This window comes from Babylonia areolata, chromosome 7 (assembly GCF_041734735.1).
Source record: "Babylonia areolata isolate BAREFJ2019XMU chromosome 7, ASM4173473v1, whole genome shotgun sequence".
NCBI lineage: Eukaryota > Metazoa > Mollusca > Gastropoda > Neogastropoda > Buccinidae > Babylonia > Babylonia areolata.
Genome location: NC_134882.1, coordinates 26116216 through 26140046, shown reverse-complemented (window position 1 = coordinate 26140046; position 23831 = coordinate 26116216). Strand labels below are relative to the sequence as shown.

Here is a 23831-nt window from a genome sequence, read left to right as displayed (position 1 = left end):
AGAATGCTGTGAAGGCATTTGTCACATGATTAATGGTTAAACTCTATACTATGACAGGATTTTTTTGACAGGACTTGGTGTAAGATTTTCTAGTTGTCCTATTTATCTATAACTTTGGTGTATTCCAAATAAAACAATTGTTTTTAACCAAATGGAGTACCCCTCCAGCTGTCAGCGATCCCAGCCTTGTGTGTGTGTTGCCATAAAGGAGGGTGTTTTTGGAATGTGAATCAGTGTTAGACAGGTTGTTGGGAGACGAAACAAAATGTGGGTAGTCTGGAGACAGCTGGTCACATAAGGGACATAAAGGGACATTAACTGTATGTTTTGCTCTTTTTTTTTTTCTTTTTTTTTTCATCCTAAGCTGATCTTCCCATAAGAAATGCAGGTTGGAACCCCTCAGCAGGGTAGTAATCAGGAATCTAAGTTTAGAATGGTTTGATTTTTGTTGTTTAATATCGTGAAATATGAAATAACAATATCAGGAGCGATAGGGAAATAAATTTTCTCTTTCCTTCCCGTAGGTGGAGTCATTTGAAGATATCATCAAGAATGGTGGCACCATCGCTCACCAGAAGCCAGTACTGTGCAGAAAACATGCTGAGGAAAACCTTGTCAGCTTTTGTAACACTTGCCAGGTATGTCTTTTGTTTTTTGTTTCTTCTGATCATCAGAAACATAGACTGCATGCTATGTATACATAGAAACAAGTTTGCATAGATGTCAACTGTAACGATTTCACCCTATTTTGTTTTGTTTGATCTCAGTTTGTTCCAACTTTGTGTGTACGTCAAAATTGTTCCAACTTGTTCATTTTCGACTTAATAGCATGGTCATATGCTTTCCTGATACCCAGACGCTCTAGACCCATCGATCACAAGGCCAGGGCGGTCACTACTTAACTTGGTCTCATGTGATGCTGCTCAGCTAATTGTGTGCGTGTTTACATTGAAACGGCATTTAATTACACATGCTTAACCGTGACCCACTAATGCAGACTCTGGCAGGGGTCTGATTCCTGTCCTGTGGAAACTACTACCCGCCTATGTGGAGAAAACGAAAGTAGAATGTATGTTACTTAAACGTAATTTTAGGAAGAAAATTTCCTTTGAGTAGGTACCCGCAGCCTCACCTGCTAAACTGAAGCTAAGACTGAAAAGGTTGATTTTGCCCGTTTTCCCCAAGCCTGTAATGTGAGTGACGTTTAAGAAATATAGATGTTTTATACAAGAATTAAGATTAATTTCTCCTCTTTCTTATGCTGTCCTTGTTTTCCATCTATGTTTTGTCTTTGAGTAAATGAGTAAAAATCATGGATAGTTGGAGGGCTTTTTGCATGCCTTGACATAGATCGTGTAGATTTGTGGGTCGGTCTTTTTTTTTTTTTCGTTTCATTTGTCTGGATTCTTTTTACCTACTAGGCTATTTTTTAACACTACTGTGTTCGTATAAGCCAGCGCTTTTCAGCAGTTATTGGTTTGGCATAATAAACTGCAATTTGCGAATGTAGGGCTTGAAAAATGATTTTTGCTTTTTTTTTTTTAACGCATATATTTCACAAAACGGGAAAAAAGGTTTGAATAAATGCCTGGTATGAAATGAAAACATTAAATTTCCTTTTGAATGGTATACGAAGCTACAGCTTGTCATAACTGGTGCAGACAAGCTCCATGTTGAAAGAGCGGCTGTGCATCATTCAGATGCAAAAATGGCAGCTACCGCTGAGCTAAGATGCGCCTAACTTCAACAACAATCTTGATCCAGAACCTAATAGGCATGGAAAACCTTCAAGATTGAGTGATTTTACCATTATGCTGTTGTTGATATCAAAGATAAACATTTAAGAGGGGTATTTTTCATAAATGTGGGCATGAAAGTACTTGATCACTGGGAACATCCAATGAAATGCAAAAAATCAGACCATGTCTGTTCGATTTGAGTGACAGATCGTTTCTCTTATTTTCAGAATACAACTAATATTAAGTATATAAGTTGTTGGTTGTCGAAATAAAAGATTAATCAGCAGACACATTAGGGTAGTGGTTTTATTTTTTTAATTTGCAAAGTACTGTTCAAATTTAGATTTTTCCAGAACATTGTTATGCCTACAACTTGATAACGAGGAAATACACAGGAAAATGTTTGCTGGATGCGACTTTTAAATAAGGGAGAAAGAAAACAGATGCTATTGTCATGTGTGTGTGTGTGGTTTAAAAAAAAAAAAATCATTTATTACGGATCACATCCAACAGATCTGCTTGGTTTTAGCGTATGCATATGCGTTGAATATTTTGTGTGATTCACTGACTGGAAGCAAATTTGTATATATGTGCAAGTGTGTAAGAAAAAAAGACAGAAAAAACACCAAAATCAGACATTTCCATTAAAAAAAAACAAAGTTATAATGATAATCCCAATCTTTTTACCACATGTATTTGCTTTTAAATGTCCCATCCCTTCACAAGTTCATTTCTCTTTGTTTCACTTGATCTTTTGCTGTCCTACACAAAGTACTGTTTTCATGCTGTATATATTACATAAGCACATTAGTGTATGTGAATCAATGATATGATTTATACAGCACTATGCTATGATCATTGAGCACTATCTTTCACTTCAGTCTTGTTTATAAAAAATGAAAATATCCCATGCCAGTACTCGCATGCATCCACCTCCCCTCTCTCACAATTAATTGCATTCTGATTTCATCAGATGATCTGGTCTGGAGCAGTGCCATTTGATAATTTTTTTTATTAGTAAGTAACTGGTTCATGAAAATGTTTGATAAACACACACACCTTATAAACAGATCTGTTGATCTTCATTGCTATTCTTCTCCATCAATTTCTTGAAAACAATCCTGGAATTTTTGCTTTGGACACTTACCATTGGCTTCCTGTGTGATTCAATCTGATTTCAGGCACTAATACACACATAGACGTAACATTTATGTGTTAGGCAGTTTTGTTACCCTGTCATATAGGCAGCCATACTCGTTTTTTGGGGTGTGCATGCTGTGTATGTTCTTGTTTCCATAACTCACCAAACGCTGACATGGATTACAGGATCTTAAATGTGTGTATTTGATCTTTTGCGATGAGTATACACATGAAGGGGGTTCAGGTTCTGCACATGTATTGACCTGGGAGACCGGAAAAATCTCCACCCTTTCCGGAAAAATTCCACCCTTTCCGGAAAAATTCCACCCTTTTACCCACCAGGCACAGTTAACAGGATTTGAACTCCAGACCCCAATTGAAAGTCCCAACACTTTAACCATTGGGCTATTGCACCTGTCGGTGCTGCTTACAGATTTTCGTCATTGAGTTTCTTGTACTCGTAATCTGACATTCTAAAAATATTTACATTTACATCGTTAAGGCAGTTTAACAATTTGTAGGTTTCGATTGTCTTCTCTTAACCTTCTACCCTTTAATGAATGCAGATTTAAGTATGCAAGTGTATTTGTGTTTCGTCACCTACCTTGAACAACCACATTTTGCATGGTAGGAGGTGTCTTACAATTTCCTTTTGCATATTGCAAACTGTTGGTGAAGTGATAAGGTCCTGACTTGACCATGAGGAATTGATGGGTTGCAGGTGGCTGTGTGTCAGAAGTGTATAGTGCAGGAACATGTACTACCAGAGCATCAGTGTGTCTCACTCAGCGAGGTGGATGGCTCTACTACAGAAGGGCTGAAGGCACTGGTCAGCAAGGGTCGCAAGCAGCTGCAGACATCCTGTGAAGTGAGCCTGAGCCTGACCAACTACCTTACGGAGTTGGAAGAGCAGAGAGTGAGCGCACATACCCAGATCATCAAGACCTTTGAGAACTTCAAAGCTTGCGTTGAAAAAAAGAAGGTGAGAAATCTGCACGTCCTAAATGCATGGTCTTGCGTATGTGCAGCAGCGGAAGTTAAGGTAGAAGTTCTGAAAAAGCTAATGAAGCCTGTATGTACTGGCCAGCATTGACAGGAGAACCAGAATAAATACAGTACAAACTACAATGTTGCACAGAACTGATGAACTTAGCACATAGTTTAACTACCCATTCAATGTTATAGAGTTTACAGCCTCAGCAAGCTTCCCTGCCATATTGATACAGAAAAACTCAGAAAATTATTGAATATGATCGATTTTCCCTCCAAATTCACATATATGTGGATACAGCCTGAAGTTGTTCTGGTTGCAGTTTTTGCATATGTAGGAACATGGAAACCATTTTCATGAAACATTTTGATGGCTGAGCAATGCTTGAGCAGGCATGCAAGGTTTCAGTGAGTTAAAACTTTCAAAGTCCATTGCACATTTTGCATGTTCATGATTGTTGACACCTGAGCAGTACCTACCAGAAGAGTTGGTCATAGGTTCCTGCAAATGATTAAATGGAGCCGAGTTATTCATTTGAACTTGTCAGTACCTCTTACGCCAGATATCAGGAAAAAATATAAAATTGCAACACACTTTGTCTCTAAAGAAGAAGTATATGTTTGTAATGATTATGATTTGCCATTTCATATGTTTCAGGAGAAATTTTTAGCTGAGCTTGGAAAAAAGCATTCCATGATGGAAATGACACACATGGAGTCAAACCATACTCGTGAACTTTATGAGATGAGGCTTGCAAACGTCTGCAAGTAAGTACTAACTATACAGCAGCAGTTAACATTGTCATACAGTAGTAATTAGTGTTATTTAATCTTTGATCTAAGTGTGCTATAATTATGTATCACAGTCATGCCAGATAAGAACAGTGGATTATAATGCATGTCAATGAAGACGAGCCCCAAGACACATTTCAGATTTGATTTACCTAAAATGCTCATTTAATTACTAATACTTAACCGTGACCCAACTAGTGCAGACTCCGGCAGGCTCATTATTTGCAAATGTACTGAAAACACGATGAAGTTTGAATTTATGACACCATGTTTGCCTCCTCGTTTTGACAGGGCCACTCCTCTTGAGGGAGTCTAGCCAATTTAGTAAAGGTACAAAATGATGGCCAAAAGATGACCGTGTTGGTTTACCTTGTAATGTTTCAGTTTCATTGAGAAGCTGCTGAACGGAGAGGGTGCTGCTTACTTGCCAGTGTACAAGAACATGGCAGAGACTCAGCTGATGTCTTTAATGAACACCCAGTTGAAGACCAGCATCAGTGGTACTATTGAGTTCAAATCGGATGTATCCGTCTTTGAGAATGTTGTCACTCAGACCTTTGGATGTTGGAACAATGAGGAAACTAAGGTAAGTTGTTATAAACTTATATCAGATTAATATCAAGACTATATTGAGGATTTATTGGTCCTTGCCTGTAACCTTTAACCACAGTTCACAATGTTAAAGCATGTTAACTAAAGGGTAATGCTAGCATACCAAATAGCAGCTAAGAGTTTTTCCCATTCACTATTTTTCTTTATTTGGATATCATCTTGAGCACTGTTTTTGGTGCGGATTCTTTGATAAGCAGCTTTCATATTGGCTCCAAAGAAACAGTCCATTCACTCAGCACTGTAACAGAAAAGTTCAGATGCACGATAATCCTCCTTTTGGTGTCATATACTGTACCATGTCAGACTGATGCAAACTAGGCCTATTGGTTTGCTCTGCTGGGCCAAGTTTCGTGCGGCTAACAGTGAAAAGACGAGCCGTCTTGCCTGGTCTGCTCTTAGCTAATCAAACGCCTCTAAAAGCTATAAGTGCTGAACCATTCCTTTGGCCAAGGCTCTCCACGCCATCTTGTCAGGTTTACGCGTCTCGTCTTAAGCTCCTTTTTTTGGCTATTAAGCGTATTCATTTGGCCTTACTTTGCTGCATGTGGCTTGTCTGTATTGTATTCTTACATTCTGTGTACTCGATTCGACTCGGCCCCCTCGATTCGTTCGTTTTTCTCTACCTTTAAGTTAATCCTGTCTTTCCTTTCTCTGTTGGGGGTCGGATTTTCGCTGTGTGCCTAAGCGCAGGTACCATGCCTCGTATGCCATCCCACGAAGGCAGGGATCATGATGCTGGGATTGAGACTCGGCAAGAGACTCTCCCAGGCCCAAAGCTCATGATTCCTCCTGATACGGACCGCAGGGATGTGTCTTTAGACGCTGATCGCGGAGGCGACTTTCGTACCAGTAAAACGGTCATGAAGGGGACCGGGGGGAAAGGGGTATGAGCGTCGCCTCCTGAGGTGTCCCAGTGCGAGGCAGGGAGAGGGGGGAGTGGCAAGTTCTCTTGGCGGTGGCGACTCGCAGCTAGGCGCGAACTCCCAAGGGGAGGCCGCGCCCGGCCATTATCCGGCTGGTCTCCCCTGCTGGGGGAGGCCCGCGCATGTCAGGCGGTTTTGGGCAGTCAGCCCACTCGTCTTCGGGCGGGACTGACACCCAAGTTGGACCTGACCTCCCTCCGACCAGGTTTTTCCCTTCATGGAGGTCAAGGTGCCAGTGACCCTTGGGGTTCGGGTCACAGTATGGCTGGTGCCCACAGGTGGTTACCCCCATTCTACCTGTACTGGGGCGCACTTATGGTGCACGCTGGGTTGCCGGGAGTACCAGGGGCCAACCCCTTGTCCGCTCCCCACCGGACCCAACCCAGCACATCTCACAGGGTGACACACACAGCCCCGACAAGTGGGATCGTCTTCTTGTCGGTCAGGTCGAGCTCCTCGACCAATATTGCCACTCTGTCCACAAATCGGTCCTCTGTCAACCCACAGGTTACCTCCATGGTCACAATGGCCTCCTTGTCAGGACCGACGGCTGCTGAGGGGCCCCGCTTGGCCCGGGGGAGCCTGCAGTTCCCACCTACCCAGCCCTCGGTCCTACAGGGAGATGAGTGGGTGTTTGTCCCCTCACGGCACTCGTGGGTCCCTCTTGCATCCAGGGACGCCCTCTCTGAGAAGGTGTGGCACCCACCATCCCAAGCATGGTTGGACCTACGGTCCACACGCTCCCCACCCGCTTCAGGCGTCAAGGACACAGCTGTGGCCATGGTCCCGGCTCAGGATCGTCCCAGCTCATCCCGTTGGGCTGACCACAGCTCACAGGACGCCCCAGTGGGTACATCCACTTGGGATGGCACCCAGCAGGGGATGGACTGCGAACAAGAGTGGGAGCCCCTGTCTTCGGATGAGGACGAACAAGGCGATGAGCACTCTTTGCCCACATCCCAGGGGGACAGATTGAGCCCACGCCTCCCAAGGGACCAGCCTGAGCCAAACTCGGACTTTGACAAGCTCGAACTGACCCTCCCCAATAGGGTCACATATGCCGAATCAGTCCCTCAGGCTACTTTGTTACCCTTGACCCTCCTTACGCCATGTGACTCTAACTCCAGAACCACAAGGTGACTCAAGAGTGCCAGAAATGGCACAGGAATGGCTTAATAAGCCAGCCCGCACTGTCAGGTGCTGCTTTCATCCCTCCTCCAGGTAGGGAGTCCCTCTCTGCCCTGGGTTCTTTTTCCCCGGGAAAGTTCCATAAAGATTCCTCCAAGGGAGGGGTGTGGTCCTGGTACACACAGGACCACCCTGCCTACAGGGAAGCAGAGCCCTCCGCGCAGGACAGGATGTTGGTCTCACAGCGCACCACCTTCCCCACTTCAGCTACCCTATCCTTTAAAACGTTAGCAGAGTGGGACAAATTGGCCCACCGCTGCCTCCTCGAGGTTTCCACGGCTTACACCTTCTTCGACGCGTTCCTCCACAGGGCCAAGGAGCTGTGGGAACAGTGTCCGGTTAATTAGGACACAGGGTCTCCTTCTTCTGTCCCGCCTGGCCTCTTCACCGACCAGAGGTAACGCTTTTGGCAATGGGGTAGCATCTGGTCTCACGGCAGCTGCAGACACAGCTTCCAGCCTTCTCTTCAATACTGTGCTAGCGCGGCGTGATGCCGTTCTCCGCCTCTCTAACATTCCTGTGGAGGAGAGGGCTGTCCTGCGGTCCATCCCAGCACAGCAGCACTCCCTCTTCGGCCAGTATGCACCCCATTTTGTCAGCCACAGGGCAGAGACAAACAGGGAGGTGGCCTCATATTTGGCCCACACCTCCCAGGGGCGCCAGGGTTCTATGCCATTGAAGAGACCGGCCACCAGGGCCCCTCCATATACCACGCCACTTAAGTCAAAGTGGCGTGCGCAGAATCAGTGGCAGAGGAATAAACCACCTCATGTCCGTCCAAGCCGACCGGCCATGCCCAAGGCCAGAAGGCTGCACCCCCAATGACTGGGCCTCGATTCAGCACCGCCAGTCGTTCAGCCCCTCCAGGTAGGAAACTTGTCCCGGCATGCACACCAGTGGCGTGCTCTGGGACTCAACGACGGGATTGTATCGGTGCTAGAGTCGGGGTACATGCTGCCTTGGGCGGAGGACCGCCCCCCTCTAAGATCCACTCCTCCTTGCGTGCCCAGCTCGACGGAGCAGGAGAGCGTCTTAGAGAGATATCGCACCTACTCCTCATAGGGGCGATATCTCAACTCTCGGTCCCGGGCCCATGTTTTTACGGCCGGTTGTTGGTGATTCCAAAGGTCTCAGGAGGGGGGAGACCAGTTTTGGACTTGTCCCCCCTCAACAAATTCCTCCCCAAAATCAAATTCAAGATGGACACACAGGCACAGATTCGGGAGACCATTCAATGGGGCGATTGGGCTACCTCTATCAATCTGAAAGATGCTTATTTTCATATCCTCATCCATCCGGCATCCCGTCGGTACCTGAGGTTCGTGTGGAGGGACAAGGTGTTCCAGTTCTCGGCCCCTCCATTTGGTCTGTCCCTTGCCCCTTTCCTGTTTACCAAGGTGGTGCGGGAATTGGTGTCCATCATCCGGTCGGAATCCATTCGTCTCTGTGTGTACCTGAACGACTGGCTTATCCTGGCCCAGTCACAGGCCCTGTGCCAGAGTCATACGGCCAGACTTCTAGACCTTTGCTCCCAACTGGGCTTCCTCACGAACCAGGAGAAATGCGATCTGTCCCCAAGTCAGTCCTTCGACTTCTTAGGGATGAGATTCGACACGTGGTCCATGATAGTCTCTCCGACGCCAGATCGCTCGGACCATTTGGCAGGCCTCCTCAGCCACTTGCGCCGTTCCTCCCAAGCAACAGCGCGGACACTTTCTTCCCTCCTGGGCATGATGGAGTCCATGGCACCTCACATTCCCCAGGGCAGGGTTCTCAAGTGCCCTCTTCAGAGGGCACTGAGGTTACGGTGGTCCCAGAGCACTCAGCCATGGGATACCCAGATATGTCTGGGCGAGTGGTTCCTCAAAGTGACATCAGAGTAGTTAATCACCCCTCTTCGGACACAGGGGGCTGGGGAGCCCACATGGACTCGCTCCATGCAGCAGGGATTTGGTCCCTGGAGGAGCGCCTATGCCACATCAGTGTTCTTCAACTGGAGGCAGTTCGCAGGGCTCTCCTGCACTTCCTGGGGGAGGCCACTGGCAAGACCATCCGCTTGTTCATGGACAAAACGACGGTCGCATGAACAAAGGGGGCGGGGGGGGGGGGGGGGGGGAGCGCACTCAGCAGACATCTCCCTGCAGACTGAGGCTCTCCTCCGTTGGTGCCATAGCAAGGGCATTGCACTTTCAGCGAGACACAGCAGGAAAAGCCAACATCTTGGCAGATGCTCTCAGCAGGTCCAAGAGTGTCATCCACACAGAGTGGACCCTGGACAAGGACACCCTTCAGGGGATGTGGGAACGGTAGTTTCGGCCGATGGTGGACCTTTTTGCCACAAAGTTCAACAAGAGACTTCCCACTTCCGTCTCTCCGGTCGCTGACCCAGAAGCGTGGGCAGTGGATGCTCTCTCTCTAGACTGGAGCAGTCTGATTGCCTACGCGTTTCCTCCCTTTCCAATTCTGTCCAAGGTGATAAGGAAAGCCAGATTGGAATGCCTGCAGCTGATCCTCATTGCGCCAAAATGGCCGGCCCAGCCCTGGTTTCCGGACCTTCAGTCCCTGACACGTGTTCCACCCCTGGAACTCGAAACCAAATCTCATCTGCTGAGGCAGCCTCGTTCGGGCATTCCTCATTCCAATCCTCAACTGCTCCACCTGCACGCGTGGCTGGTGTGCGGTCGGAACTGTCAGCATCACCATTGAAGTCTTCGACCCCTCGTTTGGCCTCTGTGTCGGCTGCGCTGACCCAGGGGGATGCCTCCTCTGACCTCCTCTCCATAGTCACCAAAGCAAGGAGGGAGGGAACGGAGACTTTGTATGACTTTCGCTGGAAGAAATGGTTGCGGTGGTGTACAGCTCAGGACATTCCCCCTACTAACCCTATGAGCAAGCAGCTGGCCAACTTCTGGCTCACTGCTCCTCGGTTCTCAACCTGTCTGCTAGTTCTGTGCGAGGGTACAGGTCTGCCATCTGTACCACAATCAAACAGCTAGGTGGTCCTGCCTTTGAAGCGGATTTCCTGCTCAGAGAGGTGGCTAGGGGCGCCTCTCTGAAGGAAGCTAGAAACCCCAGAAGAGTGCCCCCCTGGGACTTGTTCCTGGTGCTGGATTTCAATCGAAAACAGCCCTTCGAGCCATTGGGGACTATTCCTTTCGACTTGCTCACCCTCAAGACCACTTTCCTTCTGTTGCTGGGCACAGGCCGTCGTAGAAGCGAGATTCATGGTTTTAGTGGAATGCCACAAGATCTGGCCTTCCACAAAGATGGTTCCATCACTCTTCGTTTCCTTCCAGAGTTTCTGGCAAAGAACCAAGACCCCGAGGTCCCTTCCCCCTCTCAGAGGGTCAGACCTTTGACTGATATTCTTGCCCAAGATGATGAGGATAGGCATCTCTGCCCTGTTCGGTGTCTCAAATACTATTGGGATAGGTCTCGCCATAGGCGTTCTTCTCAGAGGCGTCTTCTCATCTCCCTCAATGAGAATTACAAGAAAGACATCGCTGCAGGCACCATTTCCCGCTGGGTTTCCCAAGTCATTCATAGAGCCTTCTCTCATGCACACAGGGATATGAGCTGTCTTAATCCCAGAGCACACAAAGTGCGAGCCATAGCTACTTCGGCTGCTTTCCAGCACTCCGTGTCACTGCAGCATGTCTTGGAGGCAGCCTTCTGGCGGTCTGAGAATCCCTTCATCAACTTCTACCTCCGGGATTTCCGTATGACCAGGGCTGACGGTTTCAAGGGGATTTCCTTTGTTGTGGCTAACACTGCCGTCTCGGTTACAAGGGCTCCCCATACGAACCAGTAGGCGTTGCCCCCCTCCATTTGCTTTAAATTCTGCATCAGTTTGACATGGTACAGTATATGACACCCAAAAGGAGGAGTTTGTATTGTACTCCATGTTTGGTGATACATATACTTACCATGTCAAACTTGAATGCCCGCCCGTCTGTCCCCATGTCTCCGCCGTGGTTCTCATGGGGCATTTTCTTCGATGGCCACGGAATGGTTCAGCGCTTATAGCTTTTAGAGGCGTTTGATTGGCTAAGAGCGGACCGGGCAAGACGGCTCGTCTATTCACTGTTAGCCGTGCGAAATTTGGCCAAGCAGAGCAAACCGACAGGCCTAGTTTGCATCAGTTTGACATGGCAAGTATATGTATCACCAAACATGGAGTATAATACAAACTCCTCCTATTTGTAAATGAACTTTATTTTGAATCATTGAAAATTCCTAGAGAGAATTATTTTCCCACTATAATGTGAATAAAGTCAGTGGAGCATGTTAACATCTCCCAAGGTCCCCTGTTAAAAGTGGCAATACTTCAGTTTTAATGCATCCAACCTCTCTCACCCTGTCATAAGTATTTGTTGGCTTAGTCATCTTGGTTCAGTGGCTGAAACTGACAAGTAGGATGTATTTTGGCTGTTGCAGATGTCACCTGTCCAACCCTCCTTTGAAAGCAAGCCAACTTTTAGTTCCATGGCTGTGGTTCCCAGTATGATAGCAGCAGAACAACTAGTGGGTCACGTGGCCACTGATGCTGAATTCCTGGCTCCCTCACTGCCCACCATGAGCAACGTGAGCCAGCTGGCGGCGCTGAGCAGCACCTTTGACTCCCTGCCCCCCATGGCCAGTGTGGCCTCTCTAGCCAGTGCGCCGCCCATCCCTCCTCTGGACCCAGTCTCCCGCACATCCCTTTCCCCGGCCATGTCGGACAGTGGCATTTCCATGGAGAGCAACAGTAACAACAGCGCCACCATGATGAATATTGCTGCCATGGCAAAGCTGACATCTGTGGGCCTCAACGGCCAAGGTCAGTGCAACAGATTTTTTCTGTGTGTGTGGTCTCTTTCGGATGGATTGGTTGTACATCCTTGTAAGCAATGCTGTGTTCAGAATTGAATTATCCAGTGGGTATATAGAAGACAGAGAAGGAGGGAGGGAGGTGTAGAAAATACAGCAGGAATAAAGCAGTGTTGAGGGGGTTTGGGGAAGTTACAGTGATTTTGGTGGTTCTGGAAAGGAAGTTAGATGATGGGGTGTGGGTGGTGAGAGGAGCATTGTTCATTTGAAAATGTAAATAGTTAGCCTCTTGCTGTTGACCATTTTGCATTTTTTGTGTGCTTCCTTTTTTGCACTAACTTGAATGCTTATAAAATGAGTGATATTAGATACTGAATTGTTTGAGAGGAGGGAGATGGATCATTGAGTGCATTCAAAAGTATGATTGAGTCAGTGGTACTGTGAGGTAAGAATCTGTGCAAAAGAAATGGATGGCTTGTGCACAGCTGCCAGCATATAGGTGACTGTGTGTTTCACAGCCATCATGGGCAGCCCCCTGACGGAGGTGAACACAAGTGCAGCAGGGAGCGTGGGCAGTGGGTCCACCAGCCGCACCCAGACCCCAATGGGGCAAGGTACAGATGGTATACAAGGCATGCTGGCGGTGTCCCCTACCCAGCAGGTGCAGACGGACAACCTGGAGCAGCTGGCCTCTCTGCTGCACAGCCAGCCCCCGCCCCCCTCTTTGCCCTTCAACACCATGCCTACCATGGAAATGCCTGCTGTCACAGGTTGGTGCTGACACTACTTTTTGTCATTAATTTTTTCCAGGCGACTAGACTGACTACATATGACTAGTGCAGACTGGTCTCTGCTATGTCCATGCTTAATTAACCCTCTTACCCCCAGTTCACTCAGTACTAATCACCCATGAAATCCCATGCCAAGGGGAATAACTTGCGATTTTTGATAGTGGGTAATTATAAACATTGATTATAAATATAATTACCTTCTATTGTTATACATATTTATTTTTCCTGCAACATACTCGTAATAAAGTTGCAAAAGAATTTTAGTTTCAAGGTTCATGTTGCTTTGTATTTACACAAAAAAATAAAAGTGCTAAATTTGATGATCAGCTTTGAAAAAAATTCTTTTAATTACAGGATGATTTTCTTTGAAATAAGTTTATCAGGTCTGCAGTGTCTTCTTAGATATCTTCTTTGTATTCTTTTTGTTACTCAACTTGAATTGCAACAATAAACATGCTGATTTTTAAGTTCTTTTGATTTTGATGTTGTTATGTATTCCAATGATGGTGGAGAAAAACAACAGCAAACAAACAAAAACAAACAACCTACCTCACATTTAGTTTCTCCATATTGAAAAGAAAAATGTAATCCATTGAACTAGCAAAATCAGGAAGATGGTGCAGAACGCCAATAAGTATCGGTGCAGTCAGTGACTGACAGTATCTATTTCGATGGTCTGGCAATCGATTCATGATTTTAGAGGTCCGATGATCGATTCATGATTTCGGAGGTCTGGCGATCGATTCACAGTTGCAGAAGTCTGGCGATCGATTCACACTCAAGTACCAACTACACTCTCAATATTGGTAAAACTCAGTGGATGTCTTGGTCACTCAGTACAGTTGACTTTTACCAAAGTCTCATGCAGAAATCATCTTCAGAATAGTCGTTCGGATTACTCAGCTACTCTTGACAGTCATTAAACTCATCTTGCAACTTTGAAACTTAGAACTTTGGTGAAACTTAACCAAATCAGTAATGTATTCCATTGAACTTGCACAATCAGGAAGATTGTGCAGAATGCCAATAAATATCAGTGAAATCAAGACTAACTCACTGACTATCGATTTCGAAGGTCTGGCGTTTGATTCATGATTTTTTGGTGCTGGCGATCGATTCACATTCAAGTGACCAACTTCACTCTCATTGTTGGCAAAACTTGGTCAGTCGACATTTAGATCACTCAGTTCGATAAATTAAAAAAAAAATTTTTTAATTTTTTATAAGATTCTCACTTTGAAATCATTAAAACAGTTCAAAATCATCTTCAGCATTGCCGTTCAGATAATGCTTAACCTCTCTGCAATCATCAAACTCGTCTTGAAACTTCAAAAATTCACAACTTTGTCAAAGTTAAGCAAATCAGACTCTGTCAGGCGCAAAATGCATGGCTATAAGTGCCGAAAAAGAGGCTGTGAATCTTGCGACAGTCTCATTTATGTAAACAACAATGGCTGCACCCATCGTAAGCACGTGTTTAACGGGCAGTACCGGGCATGTTCGGGTGTTTCACTGCAAGTGGCTATAGGGCAAGTATGGTATATAATGGTTAACTCTTTCAGGATGACAAGTTTTCTGCTTTGCTTTTCCCCCACAGATGGCCCATTTGTAAGGGTTTGGAAAAAAAAAATTACAAAAAATAAAAAATACTGAATAAGAAATGAAACTTTCAGAACTGGTGTTTTATGTGTTAGGCTATTATATATATATATATATATATATATATATATATATATATGAGAAATTTTATTTTTTAATATATTATATATATATATATATATATATATATATATATATATATATATATATAATATATATTAAAAAATAAAATTTCTCATCTTATTATCAAATTTCTGATCTTGTTTTCACAGTTTTGCCATAATGTAGAAAATAATGCCAATGCCACACTGAATCACCATACCCATGCTCGTTTTCTGCACTTAATTCAGTCTTCTTCGTCATCATCCACCTCTACAATGTCTGACCCTTCAGTTTTTAGCTTTTCAAGTATTTCGGCAACTCTAAAATGTTGCTGTCGCTGCCTTTTCGCTCCACAACGTTTTCAGAAGAACCCGATTTGCTAACAGGCCGGCACACGAGCGGACGACCGGTCAGTGACTTTGTCAGCGTGTGTGCCAGACAGGCCACACATGGCAGGCTGGCCAATCATATCATTCGGTTGCGGAGTGCCCCAGAATAGCACACACTGCTTGGTTAATCACAAAATCGTGTGCACAGTGCGTGTTGGATTTTTTACTCTTGTGTAAACAAAGTGAGTCTATGTTTTAACCCGGTGTTCGGTTGTGTGTGTGTCTGTGTGTCCGTGGTAAACTTTAACATTGACATTTTCTCTGCAAATACTTTGTCAGTTGACACCAAATTAGGCATAAAAATAGGAAAAATTCAGTTCTTTCCAGTCATCTTGTTGAAAACAATATTGCACCCCTGGGATGGGCACAAAAAAATAAAAAATGAAGCCTAATTATATGCAAACTACATTTACTGTTATATTTATATTTTTTGTATTCTCTAAACTTGGCACTTTGATCTGATATTCTGACTCAACAACAAGAGCAGTCATTATTATCATTTTTTGTTCAAACAGGAACTTCTTTTGCTGAGCATGGAAGTTTTATTTATTTTGCAAACGTTTTGGTGCAGATAGTAAAAAAGGGAAATTACTCTGTAATTAATGCTAGGAGACTTAATTTGCTTTAAACTGATCTTTCTCATCTTAAACATTACATTTTAAAATTATACTCAATACATAAAAAGCTGGGATTTTTTTTTAAGTGTATCACAAGTGAGTCTTGAAGGCCTTGCCTCTCTTGTTATTTTTGGAAAATGCTATTCCATTCTGTTGTCCGAAACTGAATACATTTTATGTAGGAATGCTCACGCATTCCGTCGTACGGAGAGAGTTAACTCGAAACTGGCCACATGCAGTCAAAGAAACATTAAGTATTCATACACTAGTTTCTATTTTTATAATAAAGATATATATATAAAGTAAAAACCACCAAAAAATCACAAAATAAAAACACGCCTTTAACCAGTTCAGTGCCAGAGAATTTTGGAAAAAAAGAAGAAAAAGAAGTGCTTCTCTTCGCCATGGAATGCAATGATTCATGGGTAATAATTGGAAGAAAAAAAATTTCTAGCACAAAAACAATGAGATGCAGAACAAAAGTAAATTTAGTTTTTGTGAAGGAAAAGAACTGGATTTTAATCTGGGCTTTTTTCTCAATTATTTTGAAGCTAGATAACTATTCAGGCATTTCAAAGTGAAGATAAGACAGAATGACACTTACAAAGAAAACAAAATACAACTGGAAATAGCATGCTGATTGTCTGATACATACCATTAAAAGAAAAGATAGCGTAGAAGTTTTTGATAACAAACACAACACTTGTAGTCATTTAAGGGAATAACTGATCACGTTCTCAGAGAGTGAGCTTTTGAGCTTTTCTTACACCAAAGAGCACCCCCCTTTAGAACAGACTGCTTTGATAATATACCCTTTCTCCTGGTTGTGACTGGCCTGACAAAGTTTCCTCCACAAAAATATTGGTCAACTTGATCAGTGACAAAAAAGCGTGAAAAAGTAAAGAACATGTGATTCCCGTCTTATCGATCGGATTTCAAGAAAATTATGGATTATTGGCTGTTGCCATCTCGGCAGTTGAACACTGAAAAGACAAGCTGGACCACACCTACTTCAATCTGCCCTGTTGTCTTACACCACTCCTCTTTCTCTCCTTCATCTTTACTCAAATCGTGTGAAAATTCTGCACCTTCACTGTCAGTCACAGTCACTCGTTCAGAAATAATGTGTAATTGGATTGATAGACTGAAGAAAGAGTTGGATTTGTCAGTGTCATCACTGTTGTCGTCATCACCTTCAGGTTCAAACCAATCATAAGGCAAGACATATCCATCTCTCATCACTAAACTTAAAACATAATCATCAGCACAGCTTGCAAAGTTATGTAAATCTGCTGATTGGGACCACTGTCTTCACTTGACGAAGTGTTCGACACCTTTTTGGCATGATGCAAAACCCTCATTACACATGCCCTCGAAGTGGCCCAGTTAGCATATCAGTATTGAGAAAAAAGTGGTGTTTGAGACTCGCGTCCCTTTGTTGTTCTGTTGTGCGCCTCCAGGCATCAGCAATAAATAGTTGATGGTTAAAAGGAAACGACCTACTTTGTTTCTCCCTGTCTTCTAGAATGTTTGGAGGTTGTTTACATTCCTCAGACTTGCATGGTATGTATGGTATGACTCATTGGCGGTGGGGAATTCCGAAGTAACTTGAAGACGCAGTTGGTCGAAATGGTGTCTAGCAAAGATCGACCACAGCTCATTTTTTAAATTTTTACAGCCTCAAAGTGGCTCAGCAAATAATGAAAGATATGGACAGTGAAGAAGAAAACCTTTGTAGTGGTGAGGGTGGTGTTACAGCTACAGATTTGGTGTATGATAAGTCACAACCCACTTTGTGACACGGAATGAAAGTAGCAGTGATGCACGTTTTGTGCCCTGACTGGTCTACATCTGTATAGTACACCAGGAGTGAAGTAACAGTGAACATGAACCAGTTGTTACTGTCACTACATGTGTAGCTTGTAATGGAAGGGTGGTGGGGACAGGCAAGCTGGCTACCAGCCGTTGGAGGGAGGACTGTCTGATGGGTGCCAGCACACAGTTGGGTGGCTCAGGCTGCTATTTTGAACACTTGAAATACTGGGCCACAGCCACACAACTAAAATAAATTTGACTGAGAAAATCATGGAATAATTGTGAGGCAGTTATTTTTTAACCACTTGATTTCATGGATATTTTCTTTGATATGGGTTTTAAACAACCAGAACAATTCCAACAGAATTATTATAACTTTATAACCCTCTTAAAGTACAATGTATGAGCAATCATCATACAAAATTTCAAGTACATATCTTTATAGTTGAGGAAGTAGTGTTTTTTGCATTAAGGTGGAAACCCTGAGTTTTTCCATGTCACACAGGAATAAAGCATTGTTAAAATGTTAGCAGGCAAGGGGTTAAATAGTATGTTTATAATCCAGACACATTAAACTGACCATTCCAGATTCTGTTGATTGTACCAAAATCAGATGAAGGAAAAATCAGAATACATGCAGGACGTCAGTAGACAAAGGCACTGTGGCAAACTTTTTGCAGAATGTCAGCTGATGTTGTATAGGCGCTCAACTGGTTAGGCCCTGAAAAATCTTTATAGGAATTGACAGAGGTGTAGTTATGTTATAGAGCAGTTTTATATAGTGTAGTTGGTGGTTCTGCAGGGAGCAGCGCAGACATTGGGAACCCAAGCCTGGGTTCTCCCACTGGCAGTACCTTCTCTGGTGCAACCACCACCGCACCCTACCCCCCTGTTCGTCGGCCCAGCAAGATGAGCGCCATGCAGATTCGGTGAGTTTGTGTAATTTAGTCATACAATAGGGGGTGCAAATGTTCTAGACTTTGGGATAAGAAAGTTTTTTTTGTTTTGTCTGCCTCCTGATTAGTGTGATTTTCTTCAGCTTATTTCTAGAGTGTGAGTGGATTAGCAATATTGCATCAGTGTTTCCCATTAAGATCAGATTTAAGGGTCCCAGGGACCCTGTGTGTAAATTTTGGGGGGTCCTTCCAGGATTGTAAAGGTTCCCCCGTGTAAAATTAGAATATCCATTTCAACAATCACACACACATACACACACACACACACACACACACACACAATACAGGGACAATGCCTTGTCAAATTGATGACATTTCTAGCTGTCAGCCATTTTTTGGTTTCCACTTTACATGAACTATCATTTTGTCTCATTGAAAACCATCACTTTATCTCAGCCACACTGTCTCTCTGTTGCTCAAATAGAAAGATAAACTTCACTGTCTCTTGCTTTCACTCAGCCAGCAACTCTGCTGGTTTTAATTTGTCAAGAAAATGACAAACTAAAACAGAGTATAAAATTCAAGACTTCTACATTTGGAAGGTTCTGCTGCAATCAAAATAGAAAATTTAATCTTGAAAAATATAGGTACATGGTAAATCACTGAATTAGTTATATGTATTGTCCATAAATAGAGAGAGAGAGAGAGCATGCGTCAGTGTCTATGCGTGTACATGTGTATGCCTTTTCAACAACAGCAATAGTGATAACTGCGGCTATGTAAGTGTATTGCCTTATTTCAGGTCGATTACGCCCAGCTGAGTGCTTCAAAGTTTTTGCTGTGTTGCACTTCAATGCTTCAATGTTTTTGTTGTGTTGCACTTTGGTGCTACAAAGTGATTGTTGCAAAAAGTGACCAGACTGGAATCATGATGGAAATCGTGCACAGGCGCGTGTGTGTGCTTGCGTGCATGTGTATGCGTGTGTTGTGAGCACTTGTGTGTGTGTAGTATGTGTGTGCAGCCAAGGTGGTGTGTGTTGGTGCACATGTGTGTGCATGTGTGCGTCAGTGTGTCCTTGTATGTAATATGAGTGATGGTAAAATGTTTCTGCATGTTTAAGTTTGTGTGTCGATTTGTGTGTGTGCAGTGTCTGTTTCACTGTGTGTACATGTGTCAGTGACGGTAAAATGTGTGTGTGTGTTGTGTGTGTGTGTGTGATCAAAAATGGCAATAGTGAAATGTATGTCCAAATGAGAGACAGAATCCCCACGCACGTTTGAACAAGACCTACATACAGGTAACGCAGATGAATCTCCGGTACTTCAGCTATAGATCCCTGATCTAAATAACGCATACTAACTGCTGCCATGAAGTGTATTGCTGTATCATCCACTGAAATATCTCGGCAACATGCCAAGAGTGATGAATGTGTGTGGCGTTTCTTGGCTTTTGCTGTATGCACATCATTGTGCAGGATCATAGTTATTTTACTCGGCCATAGTGCCGTAGTCTGGGGGCTATGAATCATAGAAAACTATGGATGAATCATTGTACTAGGCAGGTCTGTTATCCGATGAAGGTGCAAAAACCAAGGGACGCAACTCCAAACAGTGACATCGTCTGCTATGCTTAACTGCAGTCAATGGCCTAGAATGTAGGCCGAGAAATTAAAACTTGTTGGGAAAATCGTTTACATCCTTGGAACATACTGTACTGAAAACTGGGGATCCTTTTATGATTTCTGTGCGTAAAGGATGCGCTGTAGTTTGTCATGAGAAACGCTGCTTATGGCAGACGGGGCAGGTAAGCTTTGAATAGTGACTTGAATAGATGTGGCTTTTCTCCCTCTTTTCACCTCTGTGGGTCCAGAGTCACTTGGTCTGTCTTGGTCTCTTTTGAGTGTTTTGATTTTAATTTTTTCAACTTGAGTGTTCAATGAATGGGTAATTTATTTTATTGTACCTGTAAAAAAAAAAAAAAAAAAAAAAATGGTACGTAACTGTTTTAATTTAGCATTTAGTAATTTGTCGTGCAGCTGCAAGTTCGGCCAGCTGGGCCCAGGCAAATGCCAGTTCAATTCTCCACATGGCTTCTGTCTGGGTATCGAGCAAGACATCATCGTGGCTGACACTAACAACCATCGCATCCAGGTTTTCGAGAAGACCGGAGAGTTCAAGACTCAGTTTGGTATTCCAGGTAAGAAAACTTGATCGTCACATCTTCACCCTCTTTTCCCCAGGATGCTCAGCACCAATCACCCCTGAAATCCCATGTCAAGGCGAATAACTCTTGGAATTTTCAATAGTGGGTAATTATAAACATTGATTAAAAATATAATTACCTTCTTTTGTTACACATGTTATTTTTCCTGCATTCTACACATAATAAAGTTGCAAAAGAATTTTTGTTTCCAGGTTCATGTTGCTTTGTATTTACACACAAAAAGTAAATGTGTCAAACTTGATGGTCAACTTTGAAAAAAATTCTTTTCATTACAGTATGATTTTCTTTGAAATAAAGTTAATCTGGTCTGCAGTGACTTTTAACACATCTTCTTTTTATTCTTTTTCTTACTCGACTTTAATTCCAACAATGAACATGCTGATTTTTATGTTTTCGTTTTGAGGGATGGTGTGTTTTCCTATAATGGTCGGGAGAAAAACAACAGCAAACAAACAAAAACAAACAACAAACCTACCTCACATGTAATTTCTTCATAATGAAAAGAAAAATATAATCCATTTAACTAGCAAAATCAGGAAGATCATGCAGAGTGCCAACACGTATCAGTGCAATCAACAACTGACAGTATCGATTCCGACGGTCTGGCGATCGATTTATGATTTCGGAGGTACGGCAATTGATTCATGATTTCGGAGGTCCGGCGATCGATTCACGATTTTGGAAGTCTGGTGATCGATTCACACTCAAGTATCAACTACACTCTCAATATCGGTAAAACTCAGTGGATGTCAAGGTCACTCAGTATGATCAACTTCTACAAAACTCTCGTGCAGAAATCACCTTCAGAATAGTCGTTCAGATAATGCTACTACGATCGACAGTCATCGAACTCAACTTGCAACTTTGAAACTTAAAAGCTTTGGCAAACGCTCACAAAGTCTTTCTCTGTGACTAAGCAATTACTGTCATCAGTAGGGGGCTTAGTATGTATTGTCCTTTACTGAATCAAAACTAGCACAACTGGAACCACCACCAGAGTGACTCCACAGCAAAGCAGGATCTCGTCATGTGTGTGGCCTCCTTGCAACCTAGACAGTTCCCTGTGGGATGCTGATGCTGGGACTGCGACAGACAAACCCAGATACGGCTGTGTATGGGAGACTCGAATGAGCAGCATGGGAGTAATGGCACTGATAATGGTGCAGATCATGGGACTGCCAAAAGAGGAGTTGGCTATGTAAAAATATGCTTTGTTAGTATAGTGGTGAGATTGGGTTCATACCCCTTCAGTTAATTACTGGGGTTTTTTTTGCACCTGTTGAGCTGTTGAATATTAAATTTCTACACTGCACTCAGTGCTTGTTCTTCCAGTTTGCATAAAATGAGATCAGAAAATAGATAACTGGCATGTCAACTTACACCAGATATCATCATTCAGAATGTCCAGTTGACGTCCACTCTTTCTGTTGGCTTGTTGCAGGTCGCGAAGAAGGCCAGCTGTGGTACCCTCGTAAAGTGGCTGTGATGCGTCCTTCTGGCAAGTTTGTGGTGTGTGACCGTGGCAACGAACGCTCTCATATGCAGATATTCACCCGCAATGGCCACTTTCTGAAAAAGATTGCCATCCGCTACATTGATATTGTGGCTGGTCTGGCTATTACTGCTTCAGGTGAGTTCAGCAGTATGCACAGTGATTTGATTGGTTACAGGCAGAATGTAAACAGTAATGCTCATTGTCTGATTTTATTGAATATTTTGAGTTGTGGCAATGGCCACTTTCTGAAGAAGATTGCAATCTGCTACATTGATATTTTGGCTGGTCTGGCCATTACTGCTTCGGGTGAATTCAGCAGTATCCACAGTGGTTTGGTTGGTTATAGGCAGAACATTCAGAGATAATCAGGCGCAGTAGCTGTGTGGGTAAAGCGGACTTTCAGTCTGAGGGCCCTGGGTTCAGATCTTCGCAGCGGTACATGGTGGGAAAAAGGTGGAGATTTTTCCGGTCTCCAAGGTAAGTATATGTGCAGACCTGCTAGTGCTTGAACCACAATCGTGTGTATACGCATGCAGAAGATCAAATACACACGTTAAGGTGGACCACTGCGTCATTTTTAACTAATTTTTGTTTCTCAGGAACTACTAAAGATATCTGCATGAAATTTGGTACACATACTCAGGATGTTGATATGGATACCTGTGCTAAGTATAAAGTTTATAAGTCAAACAGATATGAAGATGTGATAATTTTATCATAAAAATACATACCGTTATTTGCCCCCTTTGCAGCACTGAACACATGCATTACATAATGATTCTCATCATTTCCACAGTTTGTTTTGACATTTAGTGCAGTGATCACAAAAGCAGATGCCCATTGTCCACAAGCATTGTTCTCTGTCTTGTCAAAAATGCCTAGAATTATGCATTCGCGTTAGTATGTTTTAGTCACTTGCTATCAAAAAAAAACTATTAGAGGTAGAGAGTTCTATGTCCAATGCACTCAGCACGCATTGTTACATCAGTATGCCTAATTTTATGATAATAGTTTCACTGTATCAGTTGTTACACGGGCCACTGACGCAGCTGCAGCAGAAATTCAACTTTTGAGAAAAACGCCTTCAAAGATTGTGTTGAGAACTCACAAACTACAACCCATAGTTACACACTAAAAAAAAATAATAAGAAAACAGCACTTGGCCAGTATCACTAAGTGGTGAGAGAGAGATTTTTCAGTCATTTGATTGTTCAAAATGCTCCTGGGGCGTATACTTCTCCCTCATCTGCCCGTCAGTGTTCACGTTCCTGACGTCTTACAGTTTCAATTTTTTTCCTCTTTTGTTTTGCTCTGTCGGAGGATTTTCTGGTTGCTGTTTTGACCCTGAGCATGTCTGATTTCTCTGCAAACATCTCTGCATTGCTCCCAGCCACAAGATCCAGTTCAGCTGACCCCATCCTCTTTGTCTCATCTTCAAATACAGAGACCTGGAAAAAAAAAAAATCAAATGTGTGAGAATAGAAGGTACAAGAGAGAATGAGAGACACAGAGAGAGAGAGAGAGAATAAAGAGAGACTGACAGTTTTTTACAGAGAGAGAGAGAATAAAGAGACTCAGACTGACAGTTTTTTACACACACACACACACACACACTGACAGTATGTCAGACTCAGCAAAAATCCACAGAAATATTACTGGGGAAAGTATTTCAATACTTGAGAAAAATAAAAACAACCTCTGAAAACAAAA

The 23831-nt window shown here is 43.5% G+C and overlaps 1 protein-coding gene across 1 annotated transcript in view; it reads left to right on the top strand.

The window, feature by feature from the left end:
• The window catches only part of LOC143283926 (protein meiotic P26-like), a 47073-nt gene that overhangs the window by 4912 nt on the left and 18330 nt on the right, over positions 1–23831 (top strand). The window contains exons 4-12 of the mRNA XM_076590366.1: positions 525–638; positions 3601–3861; positions 4528–4637; positions 5046–5247; positions 11822–12203; positions 12712–12963; positions 18294–18435; positions 20439–20599; positions 22068–22256. Of these exons, the coding sequence (XP_076446481.1) occupies positions 525–638; positions 3601–3861; positions 4528–4637; positions 5046–5247; positions 11822–12203; positions 12712–12963; positions 18294–18435; positions 20439–20599; positions 22068–22256 (1813 nt within the window). The remainder of the gene's footprint in view (positions 1–524; positions 639–3600; positions 3862–4527; positions 4638–5045; positions 5248–11821; positions 12204–12711; positions 12964–18293; positions 18436–20438; positions 20600–22067; positions 22257–23831) is intronic.